The 21,432-nt window shown below is 44.6% G+C and overlaps 1 protein-coding gene across 1 annotated transcript in view; it reads left to right on the forward strand.

The window, feature by feature from the left end:
* The first annotated feature begins 266 nt into the window (after positions 1–266).
* Spmip2 (sperm microtubule inner protein 2) overlaps positions 267–21,432 on the forward strand; it is a 124,844-nt gene continuing 103,678 nt past the window's right edge. The window contains exon 1 of the mRNA XM_059265511.1: positions 267–337. Within this exon, the coding sequence (XP_059121494.1) occupies positions 277–337 (61 nt within the window). The 5' untranslated portion in view covers positions 267–276. The remainder of the gene's footprint in view (positions 338–21,432) is intronic.

Here is a 21,432-nt window from a genome sequence, read left to right on the forward strand (position 1 = left end):
TGGATGTGGGCAGACAAGGGAGAACAGTGGTGGTGGGATGCAGCTCTCGGGCATACTCCAGTTCTGTCTGCTTTTAGAGGCTGGAATACAGAGCCCTGCCCTGTATGCCAGGAACATCTGCTCCTCCTGTCATAAAGCATCCTTAGCAACCACCCAGCCTAGGTCACAGATGGGGAGAACAGAGACCCCCATCCTTGATGCTTACTGGTACACTCTGTTCTGAAGGCATTCAGGCAGGAATTGCAGCTAAGGGGTTTAAACCTCAGCATCCTCAGCATGGCTGTATCATACCGGGAGCCGCTCTCTGAGACGGTGGGAAAGCGCATGGTCGTCACAGGTGAGCAGAGCGTGGGTTCACTTTCTCAGCGACCGAAGCCGTATTCATCCTCACATAAAGGGTTTGACAGTGAAATAATCACAGGACTGTTGTCTCATACACTGGGCTGGGCATGGACACCTCCTAGCTTCCAACAGGTCTTCATAGCCGCTGTCAGCCTACCAAAGCTAACTTTGACAACAGAAGGTCTCATTTGCATAAATTCATGATTAATGTAAGGCAAACTGCTTGATGTTCATAAAAAGTGTCTTGGTCACTACTGGTGACTCAGATTTCTTGCATCTTTTAAAACTGGACATATTTCATGGATAAGAATTTGAGCAAAATTAGGCTACTTTTTAATGCCTTAAAATTCTAAGCATTATTCTACTTTTTCTGTTGTTTTGGTTTTTTTGAGACAAAGTCTCACTATGTAGCCCTGGCTGGCCTGGAATTCCTTATGCAGACCAGGTTGGCCTTGAACTCATAGAGATCCACCTTCTTCTGCCTCCTGAGTGCTGGGATCAAAGGTATGCGCCACCACACTAAGCCAAAAAAAAAATTTTTTTTTTGAAAAAGATGTGTTTTAAACCTCATAAAATAGTTGGATTGTGTTTTATTCTTTCAGTGATTTGCGCAGTGTGTGTGTGTGTGTGTGTGTGTGTGTGTGTGTGTGTGTACAGTTACAATCAAATCTAAAAAATAAAACATGACAAATAGGGGCAAGTCCTTAGAACATAAAGCAAATTTCCATTTTATTTCCTTTATTTATTTATTTTTTTCAAATTACAAGCCTATCTAACAACCTTGCAGAAAACAGTTCGCTGCCCGTTTACTGTGAGCACTTGTGAGTCTATCATCTCTCTCATCCTATCATCTCTCTCATCGCCTCCGTCTTATAAGTCTTTCGGAGCTGACAGAACCACCTTACACAGTCTAAGAGCTTGTGGAAAAGAGTGTTTCCTCTGCTCCTGGCTTGCTTCACAATGGGTGGAGCATAGCGACCAGACTAAGCTAGTAGTGTGTCATCTCCCTCCACAGAACAGCTGGCTCAGGGTGGGCACAAGACCCTCATACTGCCCAGGTAAATCCAGAAGTGACAGACCAAGCTGAGAGGCAGGGCCTGTGCCAATACACTCTTGCCGAGGATGTGACTCTGAAGGAGCCAGGAATCCACATGGAGACTGGGGGCTTTAGCGCCCACATCAGGAGCACTGGGAAAGATGGGGTTGAGGAATGGTTCTGGGCGTTCCCTCCTGCATCTGAGACCTCTCCTGCCGCTGAGTCTTTTTAATTAGTCCTTAGAAAGGGGGGTGGGTGGTAGTGGTGTCTGTGTTTTTACAGGAAATTTATGAACTACAGACATTTTCATATCCCTACCACAGCTTCCTCTAATAATAACAATAACAATAATAATAATAATAATAATAATAATTTGGGGAGTTCAAGACAGGGTTTCTCTGTGTAGTTTGGTGCCTGTCCTGGAGCTCACTCTGTAGACCGTGCTGGTCTCGAACTCACAGAGATCTACCTGGCTTTGCCTCCCGAGTGCTGGGATTAAAGGTGTGCCCCACTGCGGCATGGCGGCTTCCTCAATTATTCTACTTTCTGGAGCTAAGGGTTGAATCCAGGGCCCTGTGAATGCTAAGCACAGGCTTTTAACCTCAGGTCTCCTCAGGTAAGGACCTCTTGCTAGCAGGGTAACTTGTTACAGTTCATGGTCAACAACAATGCATTATTACTAGCTAATATATTAGTTAAAATGCGCACTTTATTCAGATTTCCTAGTATTACCTAATGTCCTTTTCTATTCCAGAAGTCTACTTCATGACTTTTAGCTGCCCCACCTCCCAGGAGCCAATGGGCTGTGACAATTTATGAATATCTTCTTGCTTTTAGACTTGTCAGTTTTAAAGAGTACGTACAGCTCTCTCTCTCTCTCTCTCTCTCTCTCTCTCTCTCTCTCTCTCTCTCTCTCTCTCTCTCTCTCTCTCTCTGTGTGATGTAGGCTGTCTCTTAATTTGGATTTTTTTGTGTTGAAATAATAGTATTTAGGAGGGAAATCAGAAGTAAACTGACATTTACATCATGTTGTACAAATGAGCAAACTATCAACACGCCTTCTATTGTGGATACTGATGGTAGCTACCGGCTGAAGGGGAAGTTGGTAGGTGTCTCCATTGTGATGTCATTTTTTTTCTCTCTTTCCACTACTGTGCAGCCTCTACTAGTCCTTGAGGCTGAAACATCTGCATGCACCATCTGAAACACCTCTGCATGAGAGAGTTGTCTTTTCTTCAACATCTTTTCACTAATTCACTCATGGATTATAAACTCATGAATATTCATCTTACTCTTTGGGCTGTGCTCCAATGCTAATCAATTGATGGTGTTGCAAGTTGCTCAAGCTTTAGCCATTGTGCTCTTCCTGATGTCTGCTGCGCCCACCTTGGAGTACATCAGTGTGGATGTGGTTGGTTGACTTGTGTTAATTAAGCTTTCTGTCCCTCCTGGTCCACTCCTGGAACTGAGTGTTCTCTAAGGAGCCCTGGTTTCTTTTATCAGGTGCCAGGCATGATCATTGCTGTTAGAGAGCATTTTCTTTTAGACAATTTCAGCAGAACCAGGAAATACAAGTGTATATGCTAACGTGTGTGTATGCATAAGCATGTATCTATAGATAATCCTGTGCAAAGCCGACAATCTGTGTCTATATTGAGCTCAAGATAAGTGGGTGTGTTTGAGGCAGGCTCTCACTATATAGTCCAGGTGGGTCTTGAACTCACAATCCTGACTTGTTTGCTTTCTTGGAATCTATAACTGCTTCCCAGGGCTGTCTCTTACCCTGGGTTCATGGCTGGCTACATCCAGGGTCTTTGATTTGTGACTAGTCTCTGTTCTCAGATCCCCACATCAGTTCAGTTTTAAACATTGTTCCCTTCCAACATGGTGCCCAGCCAGTGCCCTCTGGGTTCTACAGAGGGACAAAAGGGAACTCCTCCTCACTGACGATCCACCCCCGAGGAGTCACAGTCTTAGCAAAACCTGCAATAGGGTTTGAGGCCCATGAGGGCTTGTGGGAAGAACTGCCAGTCTCTTTCCATCCGGGCCACCCGCTCACCTTTCTCATGAGGCTTCTGCCCGCCTCCCATGCAGAGCGGTGGCTGGCGCGGAGGTGGGCTGGCTTGCTCCTGCTGCATCTCTCTTCTTCTCTGTCCCTCCCACTGTCCCGTCACTACCTTGTGAAGTTTTGAAGCGCTTCCTTTATTTCTCTTTGTAATAAAGCCTCTGTTTTCCTTTAACGCCATTCCTATGGATTCTCTGAGAGTTTTAGACAATGCATTTTGAACACAATCACCCCCTGCAATTCCCTCCACCCTCTAATCTCCTCCCACCCAACTTTGACATTTCTTCTTTTTTGTTTTCCTTTCCCCAACAGGTCGAGTTTGTGTTGCCCAGCTCATTCTGGGAGTGGGCTCTGTCCTGGCATGTGGTTGACCTTCTAGGGGTCACGTCACTTAAAAAACAAAACCAAAAAATTGTCTCTCCCAGCACCTATAAAATGTCAATAGTCCTCAGCGAGTGGAGGGATTTTGCGCCCCCCTTCCTTCCTTTATGGTGGGTAATTGACGCAGAGACCCTTGCCTGGCCAATGTGAAGAGAATTAGAGAGTGTGGCATGCTCAGGCCTAAAGGAAGCCTCTCTTTCCTTACCCTGACTCTTCTTCTCTCAGTCACATGGGGGCTGTTTATAGTCCTCGAGATCAGTTTTAATCTTGGGTCTGACTGCAATCCTCTCCCCGCGGTCATTCTGGCCTCTTCCTTTTGCTTATCTCTGAGTGTGAGAAAAGTTTCCTCTCCACTGCCATTTGATTCAGGCCTAGGATGCAGAGTCAGTTATTCACCTGGAGTCCTGTAGGGAAAGCGTCACCAATGGAGGCTGGTTCATCCCAGCCTTGCAGCTCCTTGAGGATCTGACTCGCAAACTCTCCTCACTTCCAGCGGCTGAAGTCAGCGCCTCTTAGTCTGCAGCCCCTTTACTGAAGTTTTTCCCGCATCTGTAGTCCAGGGTTTTGATGTTTTGGTTTTCTCACTGTCTGAATACTACCTAGGATCTTCCTTCTCACACTGTTTTTGTTGTTATACATTAAATTGTCCCTCTGTGTTATAAATTCTAGGGTTGTTTTTTTTTTTTTTTTTTTTTTTTTTTGACAAACTCTTAAGAATACAGCCACAGCACAGAATCACACAGAATGGTTTCAACTCTCTAAAAAAATCCCCCTGCCTCACTTACTCATCTCTTGTCTTCTGCCCTTACATTCCTGGCAACTACTATTACTTTCACTCTATAGTTTTGCTACTAAGTCAGAGTTAGGTAGGAGGATCCCCTTACCCCACGGGTTTGAGACCACCCTGTCCATTTATATAGTTAATGGACAAAATACGAGACCCTGCCTGAAAACCAAACAAAATGTAAAATAGCAAGCAAACAACAGCACCCAGAAGCATGTATCATAGCCTTGCCCACTCTGTGATGTCCCAGAGCTGGACTCACACATGTGTTGTTAGATCCATGTCTTTCTTTTATTACATGAATGAAGGGGCTTCCATGGTAGATGGATTTTTTTTTTTTTTTTTTTTTATTGCTGAATAACATTACATGGCATGGTGTGATGGCTATTCTTGGTTGTCAACCAGACTGTATCTGGAATGAACTACAGTCCGGAAATGGAAGGCACATGGTGTTCTGAATCTTGAGGCAGGAAGACAACAGGCCTTTAATCCAGATCTAGGCAGAAGGCACACCTGTAATCTGGGCCACACCGTCTGTCTGCTGAAATCCTGTATCAGGACAATGGAAGAAGAAAGGGTTCATTCGTTCTTTGTCTGCTCACCCCCACTTTGTCAGCACATCCGGTCCCTCACTGGCCTTGAAGCCTGCTTCTTCCAGATTCCAGTGTATACAGAAGACCAGCTGAGACACGCAGCCTCATGGCACTGAGCAACTGCTAGATTCTTGAACTCTCCATTCACAGCCAACCATTGTTGTATTAACTAGACTACAATCCGTAATTCCAATAAATTCCTTTTATAACATATATAGATAGATAGATAGATAGATAGATAGATAGATAGATAGATAGAGAGAGAGAGAGACACACACACAGAGACGCAGAGAGAGACAGAGAGACAGAGAGAGATACATCCCATAGGTTCTGTGACTCTAGAGAACACTGACTAATACATGTGACAGGCCTTCCTTTTGCTAATCCATTCACCTTTTGAAGGTTCTCCTCCAGACTGGAGCACTTGTGAAAGAAGCCTGTGGTGATATTTTATCTGTGTACTCCAATAAAGTTTATCTGAGGATCAGAGGAAAAAGCCAGCCACTATAGTAAACATAGCAATGGTAACACACTCCTTTAATCCTATCACTCAGAAGGCAGAGATCCATCTGGAACTTTGTGAGTTCAAGGCCACACTGGGAACAGAGCCAGGTGTGGTGGTACATACCTTTAATCCCAGCACTAACCATAAAGGTCTGGAGGTCTGCACAGACAGACAGGAAGTGGCAGAGCTGGGCAGGAAGAGGAAGTGATGTAGCTGGGTGGAGAGAGGAAATGAGATGACAGAACAGAAAGGCATATGGCGTGGATATACAGGAAGTAGGTTTCTTTGGCTGAGGATTTCCAAGTGGTGAGAACGTGGCTAGCTTCTTTCTGCTTTTCTGATCTCTCTGTTTTTACCCCAATATCTGGCTCTGGGTTTTTTATTAGTAAGATTGTTTAGCAATTCGTCTACAGGAGCCTTTATAAACATTTGCATTCATGCTTTTGGATAGACATTTTAGAATCCATTTGAGAAATATCTAGGCATGTGGTTGGTTGGTGGGTCAAGTGCTTAGCTTCTATGCTAATTTGCTTTGTATTGTCGTGATAAACACTGTGACCAAAAGCACTGCAGGGGAGGGAAATGGTTTATTTGACTTACACATCCCAGGTCATAGTCCATTACTGAGGGAAGACAAGGCAGGAACTCAAGGCAGGAACCTGGAGACAGGAACTGAAGCAGACAACATGGAGGAGTACTGCTTACTGACTTGCTCCCCAGGGCTTGCTCAGCTCACTTCCTTACACAACAGAGGACCACCTGTCCAGCAGTACAACCACCTATCACGGACTGGACCCTCGCACATCAATCAAGAAAATGCCCCATAGACTTGACTACAGGCCAGTCTGATGAAGCAGTTTCTCAACTGAAGTTCCCTCTTCCCAGATAATATATGCACACACCCGGGGAAAACAAAACAAAACAAACAACAACAACAACAACAAAATCCAACCAGTACGGCTTATAAAAAGCAGCAGTCCATCTTCTAAATTAACTCTTACATTTTGCATTCCCATTCACAGGGTTTGGAAATCCATGCTGCTCTGTACCATTGTAAGCACATAGGACTCTCTCTCTCCCTCTCTCTCTCTCTCTCTCTCTCTCTCTCTCTCTCTCTCTCTCTCTTAAAACTTTTAACTATCCTAATAGATGTGCAGTTGCTGTGTGAATTCTTAATTCTCTACCAGTCAGGAATATTGGGCATGTTTCCACATACTTATTTTCTGTCTCTGTTTTTGTTGGCGTCATAGATTCAAGTTTGGCCACTAGTGTGTAGGGTAGTTTTGGTTTCTTATCACTGAGTCTTAAGAATTTTCTAGGTATCTTGGATAAAAGTCCTTTATATTAGACCAATAAAAATAAGAATTCTGTCCAGTCCCCTTGGGATATGTCTCTTAACATATGTGTGGTTAATTTGTAACCAGACCCAGGAGTACTGTCAGGGCTGGAGAGATCGCTCTGTGGTTAAGAGTATTTGCTGCTAAACTGATTAGCAAAAGGGGCAGGTTGCTCTGGTTGGGAAAGACACTGTGGAAACAGGTGGAGATGCTAGAATAGTGACTACTGCAAAAATTCTGGCTAAAATAAGACCTAAATAATTCCTGCTTTCTAGTAAGAGCCTGATGTAGTTTTAAGGAAAACCTGTTGTCTAAAATGACCATATCACGTACCACTGAGGCAGACAGGAACCATAACACAGGAAGGCTGCCAAAGCAAGAGAAGGTTCTGATGAACAGAGGCTCTTATTATACAAGTAGAGAGGATACAATTGATACAAGTAGTAGAAGTGTCCCCCACTCTCTTGAACTGAGGGACTTCTAGTCAGTAGCATATACAGAGGGTCAACACAGGTTCCGTGTCCAAACATAGAAGGATGACCACATTGTCTAGGGCTGTGGCTAACAGCCAAAGGTCTGGTTGAACCTTTCCTCCTGTAGACAATGCAATAAGACATGGCCAATGAGGAGGTCCTCGGAAGTTTTCTTCATCCAAACCAGGTGGGTACCTCCAGGACAAGTTGACCAGCACCTCAGGCTGTCCCTTCAGAGGCACAGAGTTCTTTAGAACTGTGGACCTCACCAATCAACGGGGAGTTCCATTCTGAAACCAGGGGGCTGGAATTTCATTACATACTGGGAAATGTCCATCCAAAGGGATAACCTGATTAGAGACTGGAAAACTCAAATGGTGAATGAATTGTTGATGTCTGCAAAACTGTACATCAGACCACTCTCAGACCCTAAAGTCATAGGCCTTCTGGTCATTCAGACGAGAGGGACACATCTGTATTGACCCTGCTATGACAACAAATAGGGGTGGCTGGTGATATCCCAGTTAAAGAGAGCACAGGGCATCTAGGAGACCAGTTACACTAGGCTGATATTTTAAAATTATGTAATATGTTTAATAGCCAGATATTTTAAAATAAACCTTGACATGCATTTTAGCCAGTTTTTTTTGTAACTGCTAATCCTAGACCTTAGAAACTTAAATATCATGTATATTATCATTAAGTCTCATCCTCCATATACCTTAAATAACTGACTCGGACCTTTATAAGTTGTAAAAGCTTCCTACTTTTTATTCTGTAACATATATCCATCTTAATCTTTATATATAAACTATTTTTATTAAAATGTTTTTATCTTTTATCCTTATAATATTTTCCATTTTTTAAGAGATTTATTTATTCATGTACTTTATGTACATGAGTCATCTGTCTGCATGAACATCAAAAGAAGGAATCAAATCCCATTACAGATAGTTGTGAGTCACCATGTGGTTACTGGGAATTGAACTCAAGGACCTCTAGAAGAACACTCAATTGCTCTGAACTGCTGAGCCAACTCTCCAGCCCCAACGTTTTTTATTTTTTAATACCATGAGATTTTATAGTCATATAAAAAGATCTCCCTTTTAAAATTTTTTATGTAAAATTGCCCGGGATGGCCTGTTTATCTCTTCTTTTTTGTGAAGGAGTATTAACATTTAACTTAACAAATTTTGTTGTGATTGTTTAGGCCAGCATAGTTGAAGGTAGGAAGATACCAGTTGATTAACATAGAAGATGGGGTGGACGCCTGTACTGGATCTTAAAAACCCTATTTATTTATTTATTTATTTGTTTGTTTGTTTGTTTGTTTGTTTATTATTTGTTAGTTTGTAAAGAGACTGTAGTGTTTTTTTTTTTTAACTTTTATTGATTCTTTCTGCATTTTACATCATGCATTCTGGTCCCTCTTATCTCCCTGTCCCCTGGCACCCGCCCTCTGCCCTTGTAACCTCCCCTCCAAAACCAAACCAGATTTAGAAGGAAAACCAAAAACCAAACAAAACAAAGAAACAAGACAAAACAGGAACAAAAGAAGAAAGAGAGAGAGAGAGAGAGAGAGAGAGAGAGAGAGAGAGAGAGAGCTTGTGGAAGCTGCAGTGTGTCCCATTAAGTCACACAGTTGACCCTTTAGTCCATTCACTTTTACTTGTAAGCGTTCACTTGTAAGTGTACTTGCCACGAGTCATTGATCTGGCTCCAGGCCTCACCACTGATAATGGGCTCTCTCTGGGGCTCCTCTTGGATATCCTGTTGTCTTGTGTTATGGAGATCCTGCAGTTTGGGATCTGTAGATTCGTCCCCTTCACACGCTCCAACAGTTCATAGACAGGGTAGATGTTGGGGTGGGCCAACTCATAGCCCAGGTTCTGGAAGCCCAGGTTCTGGAAGCCCAGGTTCTGGAAGCTGGGTTGGTCACCCCGCCAGCTTTCTCCCATCATCACTACTCACATGAGCTCTCCAGCACTGCCTCGGCTAGCTCACCCAATACAGGCTGCAGCAAGGAACAGGGCCAGTTCTGCTCTCAAGTACTCAGATCTGGGTCCCCCACACTCAACATCACCAGGGCAAGCTCTACTGTTTTTCCCAGGCAAGGTGTAGGGCCCTCTCTCCTGATTGCTGTAGGGGGAACACGAGGGGGTGGCAGGGTCAAGCTGTCCTCCTCTCTCATCCTCCAGGTCTTGGATCTGCTCACCTGCATCCCTGACCACAGGGTTAACTCTAGTTAACCAGGTGAGGTGCCCACATGTGGTGAGGGTTGGGGCCATCATGGGTAGGGCTAGTTCGCCTCTGTAGTGTCTTGTGGGGCCAGCTATCCCATGACCAGTGAAAGGCAGGGCTGGCTCAGCACAGCATGGTTCAATGACCCATTGTGCTAATACAAGCCATGGACATCATCATAGACCCCAGCTGCAGCAGGACCATGGATCCAGACATGGCCGTTGGCATCAGCTCAGCCTGGTAGTCACCATGGCCCGGTGGCAGCACAGGCCACCCACATCAGTATGGCCCCTGGGCAGCATGGCCCTCAGGCACCAACATGGTCTTAGGTGGCTGACCAGACGCTGGGCATCTCCAGAGCCCTCGGTGTGACAGGAGCCATGGACATCACCCCAGATCCCAGCTGCTGCAGGGCCACTGATCCAGACATGGCCCTAGGCAGCTGCCCTGCCTGAACGACTCTATGACTCCAGGTGGCAACACGGGCCACTCAGATCAGTAAGGCCCTGGCAGCAGCATGGTCCTCAGATACTAATATGGTCTGAGGTGGCTGACCAGACCCGGGTCATCTACATGGCCCTCACTGGTAACAGGAACCCCAGACATCAGCCCAGACCCTGGTGGCTATAGGGTCATGAACCAGACGTGGCCCTCAGCCCTGGCCCAGAAAACACCATGGCCCCAGATAGACTGAAGATTTTTAAATTTTTGTGGTTACATTTTTTTTTTAAATATTTTTTTGAGACAGGTTTCTCTGCATAGCTGTGGTGCTGTCCTGGATCTTGCTCTGTAGACCAGGCTGGCCTCAAACTCACAGAGATCCGCCTGGCTCTGCCTTCTGAGTGCTGGGATTAAAGGCGTGTGCCACCACCACCCGGCCATTATAGTTACATTTACACACACACATATATATGCACATATATATATATAATATTCAAAGACACAGACATGAGTTATTCTTATCTAAAGGAAGGGCAATTGTCCAATAGGAAAAATATGTTCTGGAGTAGGAGCAATCAACTCTTTGGTCACTCAGACCCGGCAGAGCTGACCTAGCAGCTCTTCAGTGGTGGCAGCTGCAGAATTATCTTTTGATTTTCTGCTGAAATCTCTCAGCTTCAAAGCGCTAGCTTTCTTTGGTTGTATGTTAATGTAGCGTATAGTGTAAAAACATGGTATCAAAATTAAAACAAAACATTAAAAGTGTAAAATACTTTTTTTTTTAGCTCAAAGAAGCTGAGCCCGTAGGTAAACTAATAAACAACAAAACAAAACAAAACAAAAAATACTTGCTGCTCTTCAAGTGAACCTGGGTTTAGTTCCCAGCATCCACATGGCAGTTCACAGCATCTATAAGTCCAGTTCTGACATCCTCTTCTAGCTCTGAGGCACTGAGGAACTTGGGGCACACCCATATATGCAAGCAAAACACAATCTTTGGGACTGGAGAGATGGCTCGGTGGTTAAGAGCACTGGCTGCTCTTCCAGAGGACCCAGGTTAATTCTCAGCACCCACATGGAGGCTTACAAACATCTGTAACTCCAGTTCCCGGTGATTTGATGCCCTCTTCTGGCCTCTGGGGACACCAGGGATATGTGTGGTACACAGACATACATGCAGGCAAAATACACATAAAATTATAAGTATGTCTTTTTATTTGCAAGTCTATATTTTCATCGAGGTATGACTGATTTTGAAGCCATTTTTGTGCCTATTACACATTGTATTTCCATCAGCCAATCCAGCGCTTCCTTTCCTTAAGCCAGTTTTAGTCAGTCACTGACAACCATGTAAGAGTCTTATTGGTCATTTAAGATCTCTTCAAAGTTATCAGTGTATGTTTAGTTCCATATAATTATGTATTTCAAATTTTCACCACCATTGATAAGCTTCATGTTTTTGCACCATGTTGGAATATTATCATATTTATATTTATACTTAAGTTAGAAATGTTCCATCTTTTAAAAATATGTGAGCTTTTTTGTTTTCAGGTTTGGTGGTTCTGGGAATTGAACCCAGGGCCGCACACATGCTAGGCAAGTGCTCTAACACTGAGATAGATTCCCAGCCCTCTTGAATACTTCGTTATTTTTCTCTTTTCTGTTTTCTTTTATGTATGTAAATGCTTGTGTGTGTGCAACATGCATGTGCATATATACATGTCTGTGGAGGGCAGAGGTTAACATCCTGTATCTTCCTTGATTTTCCCCCATGCTGCTTTTTGAGACAGGGTTTCTCACTGAGGCTTGTTGATTCAGCCAGACTGCCTGGCCAGTGAGCTCCGGGATCCTCCAGTCTTTTCCTCAGCCCCTCAGCTCCAGGGTCACAGGCACGTGCTGCAATGCCCAGCCTCTTATGTGAGCTCTGGGGGATTGAACTCAGGTCCTTACTGTATGGTAACCACTTTACTGACTGAGCCAGCCCCTAAACTCCTCTTTCTAATATTTTCTTATATTTATGAAGAGCAGAATTAGCAGATGAGACACAAACAAATACATAACTCTTATTAATGACATGAGCTATTTAGGGAATTATGTCCAAAATGGTGAATAATGTATTTAAGCTCACCAATATTAAAAAATAAATTTTAGTTATTTTGAAAAGATGTATAAATCTTTCATTTTAGCTTTTGAAATTTTTATTATGCATAAAACATGTCAATGGACTCCTACCTATCATCTGTAGTCAATGGCTACCAAAATTTTGCCACAATTAATCAATGCATTGGTTTCTTCTACTAAACTATTTTAGAGCAAAATGCAAATATATCATTTACATGTATCATTTTTTCCTCTCTAAAAATTATCACATTACTCTTACATAACCACCAATTAGTGTATCACCTAATAGAATTAACAGTTATCCCTTGACATTGTATAATAACTACTCCATAATTAAGTTTTTCTGGTTGTATGTTTAGGGGGTGGAGGGATGGCTCGGTGGGTAGAGCGCGTGTTGAGCAGGCATGAGAACCTGAGTTCAGGTCCCCAGCACCCAGGCTTGGGGTGGCCATCTCTAACCCCAGCGCTGGTGGAGGGAGTGGTCGGAGACACATAGATCTCTGCAGCTCTCTGGGCAGCCAGTGAAGCCAATCAGTGAACTCCAGATTCAGTGAGAGACCCTGTCTCAAAAAATAAGCCGGGGCTAGAGAGATGGCTTAGTAGGGTAAAAAGTACTGGCTGTCCAAGTATGAGGACCTGAATTTCAATTCCCAGAACCCATGCAAAAACTGGATACATGTCTTAGGTTTGTATTGCTGTGAAGAGACACCATGACCACAGCAACTCTTAGAAAAGAAAACATTTATTTATTTATAAACATATTGGGGTTGGCTTACAGTTTCAGAGGTTTAGTCCACTATTGTCATGGTGGCATGCAGGCAGACAAGGTGCTGGAGGAGCTGAGCGTTCTATGGCTTGATCCACAGGCAGCAGGAAGTAAAGCGAGACACATTTTCTCCAACAAGGCCACACCTACTCCAACAAGGCCACATCTCCTAGTAGTTCCATTCCCTATGAGTTTATGGTGGCCGATTACAACCAAACTACCACAATAGTTACTTGAGTGCCTGTAACCGCAGGGTCATTATGGGATAATGGGGGATGAAGTCAGGAAAATCCTGGAAGCTAGAAGGCTCACTAGCCTAGTGGGCCAACCATCCTGTGCAATGAAAAAAACAACAAAGAGACCCAGGATCCAAAAAGGGAAAAGGCAAGACCAGCACCAGAGGTTATTTCTGACCTCCACGTGAGTGCCACGGCCTGTATGCACCCACATTTACACAAACACTTGAATACACACACACACTCACTCACTCTAATGTGGAAAGAACTAGAGGAAGGCACTTTACCTGGATCTCTGACCTCCACATGCATGCCACACCCTTGTGCACATACACAAACACAAATACACGACACATACGTATTTCCACCGCTGACTGTGAGGAGGAGTATCCAGAGAAAGCCTGCACATGGCGCACAACTCACTCTTGACACTTCTTCTATGTCCTTCCTGGTGCTTTCAGTCTCCTCTCCTTTTCCTACTAAAGTGTTGCAGAAACTGGGATGGCTGTCCATTACAAACATCTCAGGTTCTAGGCTTGTCAGCCGCTCCCTTGTTATGTCATTTAACTTGACACTTTATCTGGTGTAAACTGAGTTTGCGCCGAGAACCCCAGTTACAACCAGCTTCCGCTCTTGCGGGATATTAGCATTATACTGTCATTTAACTCTTGAATGTGCCCCAAATGTCCAAGTGAAAGTCCTAGTTCGCGGAGTGGTGCAGTTGGGAGGCAATGGGACTTTTAAGAGGTAGAGCTTAAATACTTGATGTCAAATTCTATTACAGAACCATAACAATAAAGAAAATTTGACAGAGCAATAGAACAGAATAAAAAAACCTGTATGTAAGCTCACATAGCTACAGCCATGCATGTTTTGGCAAAGACTGTGTAAAAGACATACATCGGAGAAAAGACAACTTCTTCAACAATGATGCTGGAGAAACTAGATATTTACAGGTAGAAGAACAAAATTGGATTTGTAGCATAGAAAACCAATCAAAAAGAGATCAAAGACTTAAATCAAATTTTTTTTTTTTTTTGATTTTCCGAAACAGGGTTTCTCTGTGTAGTTTTGCGCCTTTCCTGCAACTCGCTCTGTAGCCCAGGCTGGCCTCGAACTCACAGAGATCCGCCTGCCTCTGCCTCCCGAGTGCTGGGATTAAAGGCGTGCACCACCACCGCCCGGCTTAAATCAAATTTTGAAACTGCTAGCACATAGGCAAAATACTGATAAATATAGGCAAGAAGATTCTGGAAAGAACTCCAATAGCACAAGGAAATAATGGTAAGAATTCACAAATAGGATCGCATGATTTTGAAGAGCATCTGAACAGCAACAGAAACAATCACCAGAGAGAAGAGGCAGCCTACAGAATGTGCGAGGGCGTGGGGGTGGTGTCTGTCAACTACTCATCAGGGGGAGAAATAATGAATGTGTGTGTGTGTGTGTGTGTGTGTGTGTGTGTGTGTCTGTGTGGTGTGTGTACACACACACATATACATTACAAAGAACTGCAAATTTTAAACACTCAAAATCCAAATCATTTGGTCAATAAATAGCCTAAAGAACAGAATAGGCAGTTCTCAGAAGAAGAAATGCAAATGGCCAGTAAACACTTCAACATCCTTAGCCATCAGGGAGATGCAAAATATCACATTCTTTGTTGAGATGGGAGAACCCACAGGGATGCTAAGGCATGCATCTGAAGCTCAGAGGACAACTTGCAGAAGTTAGTTTTCTCCTTCCACCATGTGTGTCCCAGGGATCAAACTCAGGTCATTAGGCTTAACAGCAAGTGCTTTTAGCCACTGAGCCATCTCATTCACCCAAGTCTTTGGTTATTGAGACAGGATCTCGTTATGTAGCCCCGGTTAACGTGGAATTCACTATGCACCCTAGGCTGGCCTTGAGTTAGCAAACTTCCTGTGCTTCATCACTGACTGACACTTTCTGCCTCAGCCTTCCATGCTGAGATCACAGGCATGCCCCACCACGCCAACCTTACAAATATATTCTTTACTTCAGATTTTTCTTCTCATGGATTTCCACTTGGCTCAAAATAAAGCTAGTTGTTGAACGGTGAATATAGGACATTGAAAAAGCACATACGTGTATGTTGTGGTTATACCTGTAGTCTCCACTACACCAGAGGCTGCAGAAACAGAGGCAAGAAGTTCGCGTGAGCCCAGGATTTCAAATCGAGCCTGCGCAACATGGAAAGACCCATTCAGAAAAAAATGAATAATTACTTAAATACAAAAGCACAATAACAGATCATCTAGCTCAACCTAACATTTTTCATGAAGGCACTAGTATTCAAGAGTTGGGAACTGCTGAGTTGTTTACAAGGCCTGGTTCAGAGGGACTGGAAGCCTCTGTGCATCTGGGTTGTTTGTGTGCATGATATTCAGATTACGGGCTTAGCGAAAACCGCTACCACTTTTAGTCAGCCATTGTATGTGTACTGGAAATCCAGAGCATGGAAGCCAGGAGTGTTGCAGCACCCGCTCCTCTTCTCAACGGGTGGTCGCTGCATGTGACTTTGGTTAGAAGCTGATAAGCAGCAGAAATCTGTCGAGGAAAAGGGCAGAAGCCAGTGTGACGGATGAAACCGGAAGTGATAGAAGAACACAGATGTACGTGTGGTTTTCAAAAGCATTGCTCCATGAGGTTTCTCTTCTATCTACTCACCTCTTTTGCCCTGGGAAACTGTCACACTAATAGTTATGTCTCCAATCCAATTATTTTAAAAGTAGAACATGACTTCACACTGAATTGCCGGTGGTTTCCTGTTTGAGAAAAGAATGAGACAGCTCTCCTGCTGCTGCACATTTGCCTTACGTCTCACGACTGCAGTCCATGAAGGAAATAGCTCAGATTCTCGGAGAGGGATTCACAGCAGAAGCTCATGCACGTTAATGATGCCAAGACACCGGATTGGCAAAGCTGCATTGCGCTTGTTGATATTTTACTTATTTTCTAGTGCGTGCATCCTGTTGTCGCGGTGCATAATTCGCCTCCAGTCATCATTCGCTCTGTCACTGGAATCTGTATTGTGTACCGTATTCAACTTCTTACCATAAATCGTTGACCTGCGACAACTAAATAAAACGAAAATAGGCCCTTAAGAGGCTGGGGCTGTAGCTCAATGGTAGAACACTTGCCTAGTGTGAGCGATAATCCGAGTTCCAGCGCAGAAATGGGAGGAGGAGGAAGAGCAGGAGGCAGAGGAGGAGACAAAAAATTAACAGCTTGGTTGGAAGTGATCTTCTGATGGGATACAAGAAGCCGTTGGTTGGTAGCCAGGGTCTGGCTAGTCTAACACCCACTGAGTTACTTATTTTCCATCAAGGACACAGATTGAGAGACAGGAGTGGTGGGGCTTATGCAGGCACTATTTTCCTCCAAACGTTTTTCTTCTCGTAAGACACAGTATGATTTTTACAAAAACCTAGGTGCCACACTGAAAGACCCTTATCTGAGGGTGTCAGCAATTCTAAATTGATCATTACATCTTAAATTTTTGACCTAAGCATCACCAATGTGATTTGTTGCCATGGAGTTGAGAAGCATTGACCCAACCCTTAGGGGAGGATGTCTATGGCCAAGCTCGTTTGTTTTTGTTTCCTAAGAACAAATAAACACCTTTATTATGTAAGCTAAAAGACGGGAGGGGAATTCATCTGCCTTTCCAGGCCTTGTCTTAATTTTCCAAAGTGGCTACCTTACAGGTTGTTTGCTGTTTTTAAGATTTATTTTTATTTTATGTGTGTGAATGTTTTGTCTGCATATATGGCTGTGTACCACATACACGCCTGGTACTCATGGAGGCTAGAAGAGCCCATTGGAGTCCCTGGAACCAGAGTTTCACATAGCGGTTACAGCCGCCATGTGGGTGCTGGGGTCGAACCTAGATCCTCTATAAGAGCAGTGCGTGCTCTTAACCAGTGAGCCATCACTCCATCCCTCCCAACCTAATAGGGTTTGTGACAACACTGTCTAAAACCATGGAGAAATGCTTGTGATTAGTTTAAAAAAAAAAAAATGACTCATTCTATGGTTGATCATTGTGTGCTGGAAACCGTGTTAGGAAACAGGGATAAAGATGAAATTTCTGCTGAAAAGAGTGAGAACTGAAAATCGGATAGTGATTTGGGCCTTCCTCCTAACTTTCCTGAATACAATGTTCTTATCAATATAGAGTTTTGAAATAATGATACTTATTGATATTTATTTAATAGGAATTCAGTCACAAACAAACAAACAAACAAAAAACAAAAAACACTTTCCCCTGGAGAAAATAATTTTCTGGGAGAGGAAGATGCAGAGGCAAAGACACAAAAGTCCTGTTAAAAAACTTTTTTTTCCTTTTTTAAGATACGGTCTCATGGACAGTCTTGGACTCACTATGTAGCTGAGAATGACCATGAACTTCTGATTCTCCTGGCTGGGCCTCTTGAGCGGTTTAGGTATAGACACTCTCCACCATGCCTTGACTCTATGTGGGGTTAGAATACAAGTGGGAGCTTTGCAGAAGCTGGGCAGGCGCTCAGCCAGCAGACAACAGTCCAGCCCCCGCCCCCCCAACCCCTTTTCTTAAGAGTCAACCAATTACACTTTCTTGTCCAAAATCTGAAGTCCCAAGTCCTTTTAGTTTGAGACCATCTGTGTCAGCCTGGCTGGCCAAGGGAAGGGGAACACGCTAAGATCATCTAAGCAACTGACTTTACATCCTTCACGTGACTTTGGATCCTGTGGGCCCACAAGTCCAGCTGTGGTCAGGCCTTCCTCCAGTGGTGTTCTGTTCTCACCTCAGTCCACACAGCGAGGAGCGAGCGTGCTGGGGATTTAAATAACCCCAGCTCACTGGATATCTACTATGTGACCTCGGACAAGACGTCACGCCTCGCAGCATCTCGGTTAATACCTGTTCTGAGGGCATGCAGTGGGAGCAGGAGCTAAGCGCACTAGCGTGCATGGACCTGTTCACTACTACCCGGCACTAGTGAAACAAGCAAGCTCCTGGTCACCAGGCCCGAAGATGAAGTGATCGGTGATGCTGTTAGTCACCGCACAGATCCGTTCCTTACCGTACAGCCACAAGAAGACTGAAGAAAAACAGGTTCCATTAACGTATCTTAGGAGGGAAGGCAGGTTTTAGAAATTTTTTTGTATTTATTTATTTTTACATCCAGACCAGTTTCCTCTCCCTCCCCTCCTACCCTTGCCCCCGCCCTCCACCCACCTCCCTCTCCACTCTTCCTCCAGCCAAGGTATATCAAGTTGCAGTGAGACTAGGCACGTCATCTCCTATAAAGATTGGTTGAAGCAACCCAGTAGCAAGAAGGAGTCCCAAAAGCAGGCAACAGAGTCACAGACAGCCCTTGCTCCCACTGTTAGGAGTTCCACAAGAAGATCAAGCTGCACAGCTGTAACATACGTGCAGAGGGCCCAGGTCAGTCACATGCAGGATCCCTGGTTGGTGGTTCAGTCTCTGGGAGCCCCTATGAGCCAGCTTAGATGATTCTGTGGGTTTTCTTGTGGTGTCCTTGACCCCTCTGGCTCCTACAATCCTTCCTCCTCTCAGTCTAATGTTTGGCTGTGGGTCTCTGCATCTGCTTCCATCAGTGGCTGGGTTAAGGCCCTCTGGTGACCATTGGGCTAGGCATCAATCTATTAGTATAGTGAAGTATAATTAATAATTATTTCATTGACTTTTTTTGAAGCAAATAAAATGAGAAAAATTAAAAATGGAGCAGGGGGAAGAATTAAAAATCTGGCCATGGAAACTGCAGTGCAAACTAACAAGTCACACTGTAGACTTCTTGCTCCACACATCTCTACTTGCAAGTGTTCAATGCAAAGAGGCATTGGTTTGGTTCGAGGCCCCTGGTCTCCACTAAATAGATGTTCAATGCTGGGCCCCCACTAGGACTCTTCCTGGACATCTCACTGTTGCCCTGTGTTGTGGAGATTCTGCAGCTTTGGGTCTGCAGGTGAGGTCCCTTTACATGCTCCAGCAGATCATAGATGTGGATGTTGGGGTAGGCCAAGTCATAACCTGGATCTGGGTCTGGGTTGTTGTAGAGTTAGTCTGCCAGATAGGAAATGGGGACAGCTGTCCCATGCTCATGATTTCAGGGGTGGCTCACCTCTGCTGACAGGGTTGGATCTGTTGTGCTGCCCTGGAGAGGTGCAGGGCCTGCTCTCCTGAGTGTTGCAGCTGGTAGGGATCATGGATACCTCTCCCACTCTTATGACCACAGGGCCAGTTCTCCCACCTTCCCCAAGTGTTAGTGGGAAGGGGGAGGGTTTCTTTTCTCTGCTCATGCCACCATAAGACAAATGAGAAATGAGGCAGCTCTCCATGCTCCCATCCTTGGGCCTGGCTCACCCACACCTGCACTAACAGAGTTGGCTCTATTGTGCTGTTCTGTTGAAGTGCAAGGCCTGCTCTCCTGAGTGTTTAGCTGGTAGGGGTCAGGGATGGCTCTCCCACCTGCCCCAAGCATGGATGGGTGTGGGTGGGGGGAGGGCATCTTTCCCCCACCCATTATGCCACAAGACAGATGAGAAATTGGGCCCACTCTCCCATGCCCACAATTTCGAGGCTGGCTCACCCACTCTCCTGCTCTAACAGGGTTGACTCTATTGCACTGTTCTAACAAGATACAGGACCCACTCTCCCGAGTGTTGCAGCTGGTAGGAATCATGGATACCTCTCCCACTCTTATGACCACAGGGCCAGCTCTCCCACCATTTTTTTTTCTAGTTGTATTTGGTTCTATTCTAGGTTTCTGAGCTATCCAGCCTCTGGGTCCTAGAAAATCTTGGTTGATGAAAATTCCACCATGCTCTAGTCAGGAAGACTACAAGGATCTCATTTGGGTGTTCAGAGTGAGACATTTTCTCTTACAGGCGGCTTATTGTCTGCCACTCTTGGTCCATTCCCTTCCCTTCCCTTCCCTTCCCTTCCCTTCCCTTCCCTTCCCTTCCCTCCCCTCCCCTCCCCTCCCCTCCCCTTCCCTTCCCTTCCCTTCCCTTCTTCCAAGAAGAAAAACAGCACATGCAGAACTGTAGTAGGGAGGCATTTTCTTCTGCTATGTGCTGCCTGGGATCCTAGGCAATTTCTCCCTATCTGGCTTGCTCCGGTTGCCAGCAATTGTCTCAGGAAAGGTAGATCCTTTCCCAACACCTATTAAAAGTGTCAAAAAGGCCTCTTGGACCACAGTCATTGCCTTATAGAGAAACACCCCAGGGATCATCTGTGATGGACAGATTACCCACATTTTCAAGAATATTAGCACTGAAGGAGAAGTAAAATCAGCAAGGCAGTTAGATCATTTATTTGGGGTAACACTTTCCAAAATAAAGGAGACAATTTGGGGGAAGTACATACACAATTGCAGGAGATAAAATAGCAGTGCACCATGCTTGAGGACCAAGGGTAAAAGACCTTTATTGTTTTCTCAGTGTAACTTCGCAATTTCCTGACAATCTCTTAAATAAAGTTATACATTTAAGGTCAAAATACAGATATTGGCCCAGTGGGGCAGCTCAGAAGATAATGGCACTTGCTTGAAGCCTGAGGACTTGAGTTCCATCCCAGGAACACAAGTGATGGAAGGAGAGACCCGACTCCATGCATAGACATGCGCACATGTGTGATAAAATTAGAACAAGTTGCCCCAAGAGCAATAGGGGCTTCCCATACTCTGCTCCTTGACGTACACAAGGTGCTAACTGTATTGCTCCTTGAAGTTTGACTTGTTTCTAGCCAGAAGACTGTGAGCTGGTATAGAAAGGATTCATTTGACTCCTGCAGCCTACGGTTTTACCTTATTAGCCTGTAATCCCGTCCAACTCACCACAGGAACCAGTTAATCATTTCATTTACTGAAAGAAAAAAGTGTATGTGTGTATCTGTGTGTGTGTGTGTGTGTGTGTGTGTGTGTGTGTGTGTGTGTGAGAGAGAGAGAGAGAGAGAGAGAGAGAGAGAGAGAGAGAGAGCACATGTGTTTTAAAAGCCACCAAAATTGGAGGCTGGAGAAATGGGTCAGCAGTTAAGAGTGTATGCTGCTTGTGCAGAGGACCAGGCTTTGGATTCCAGC

Source organism: Peromyscus eremicus, chromosome 6 (genome assembly GCF_949786415.1).
Source record: "Peromyscus eremicus chromosome 6, PerEre_H2_v1, whole genome shotgun sequence".
NCBI classification, from domain to species: Eukaryota; Metazoa; Chordata; class Mammalia; order Rodentia; family Cricetidae; genus Peromyscus; species Peromyscus eremicus.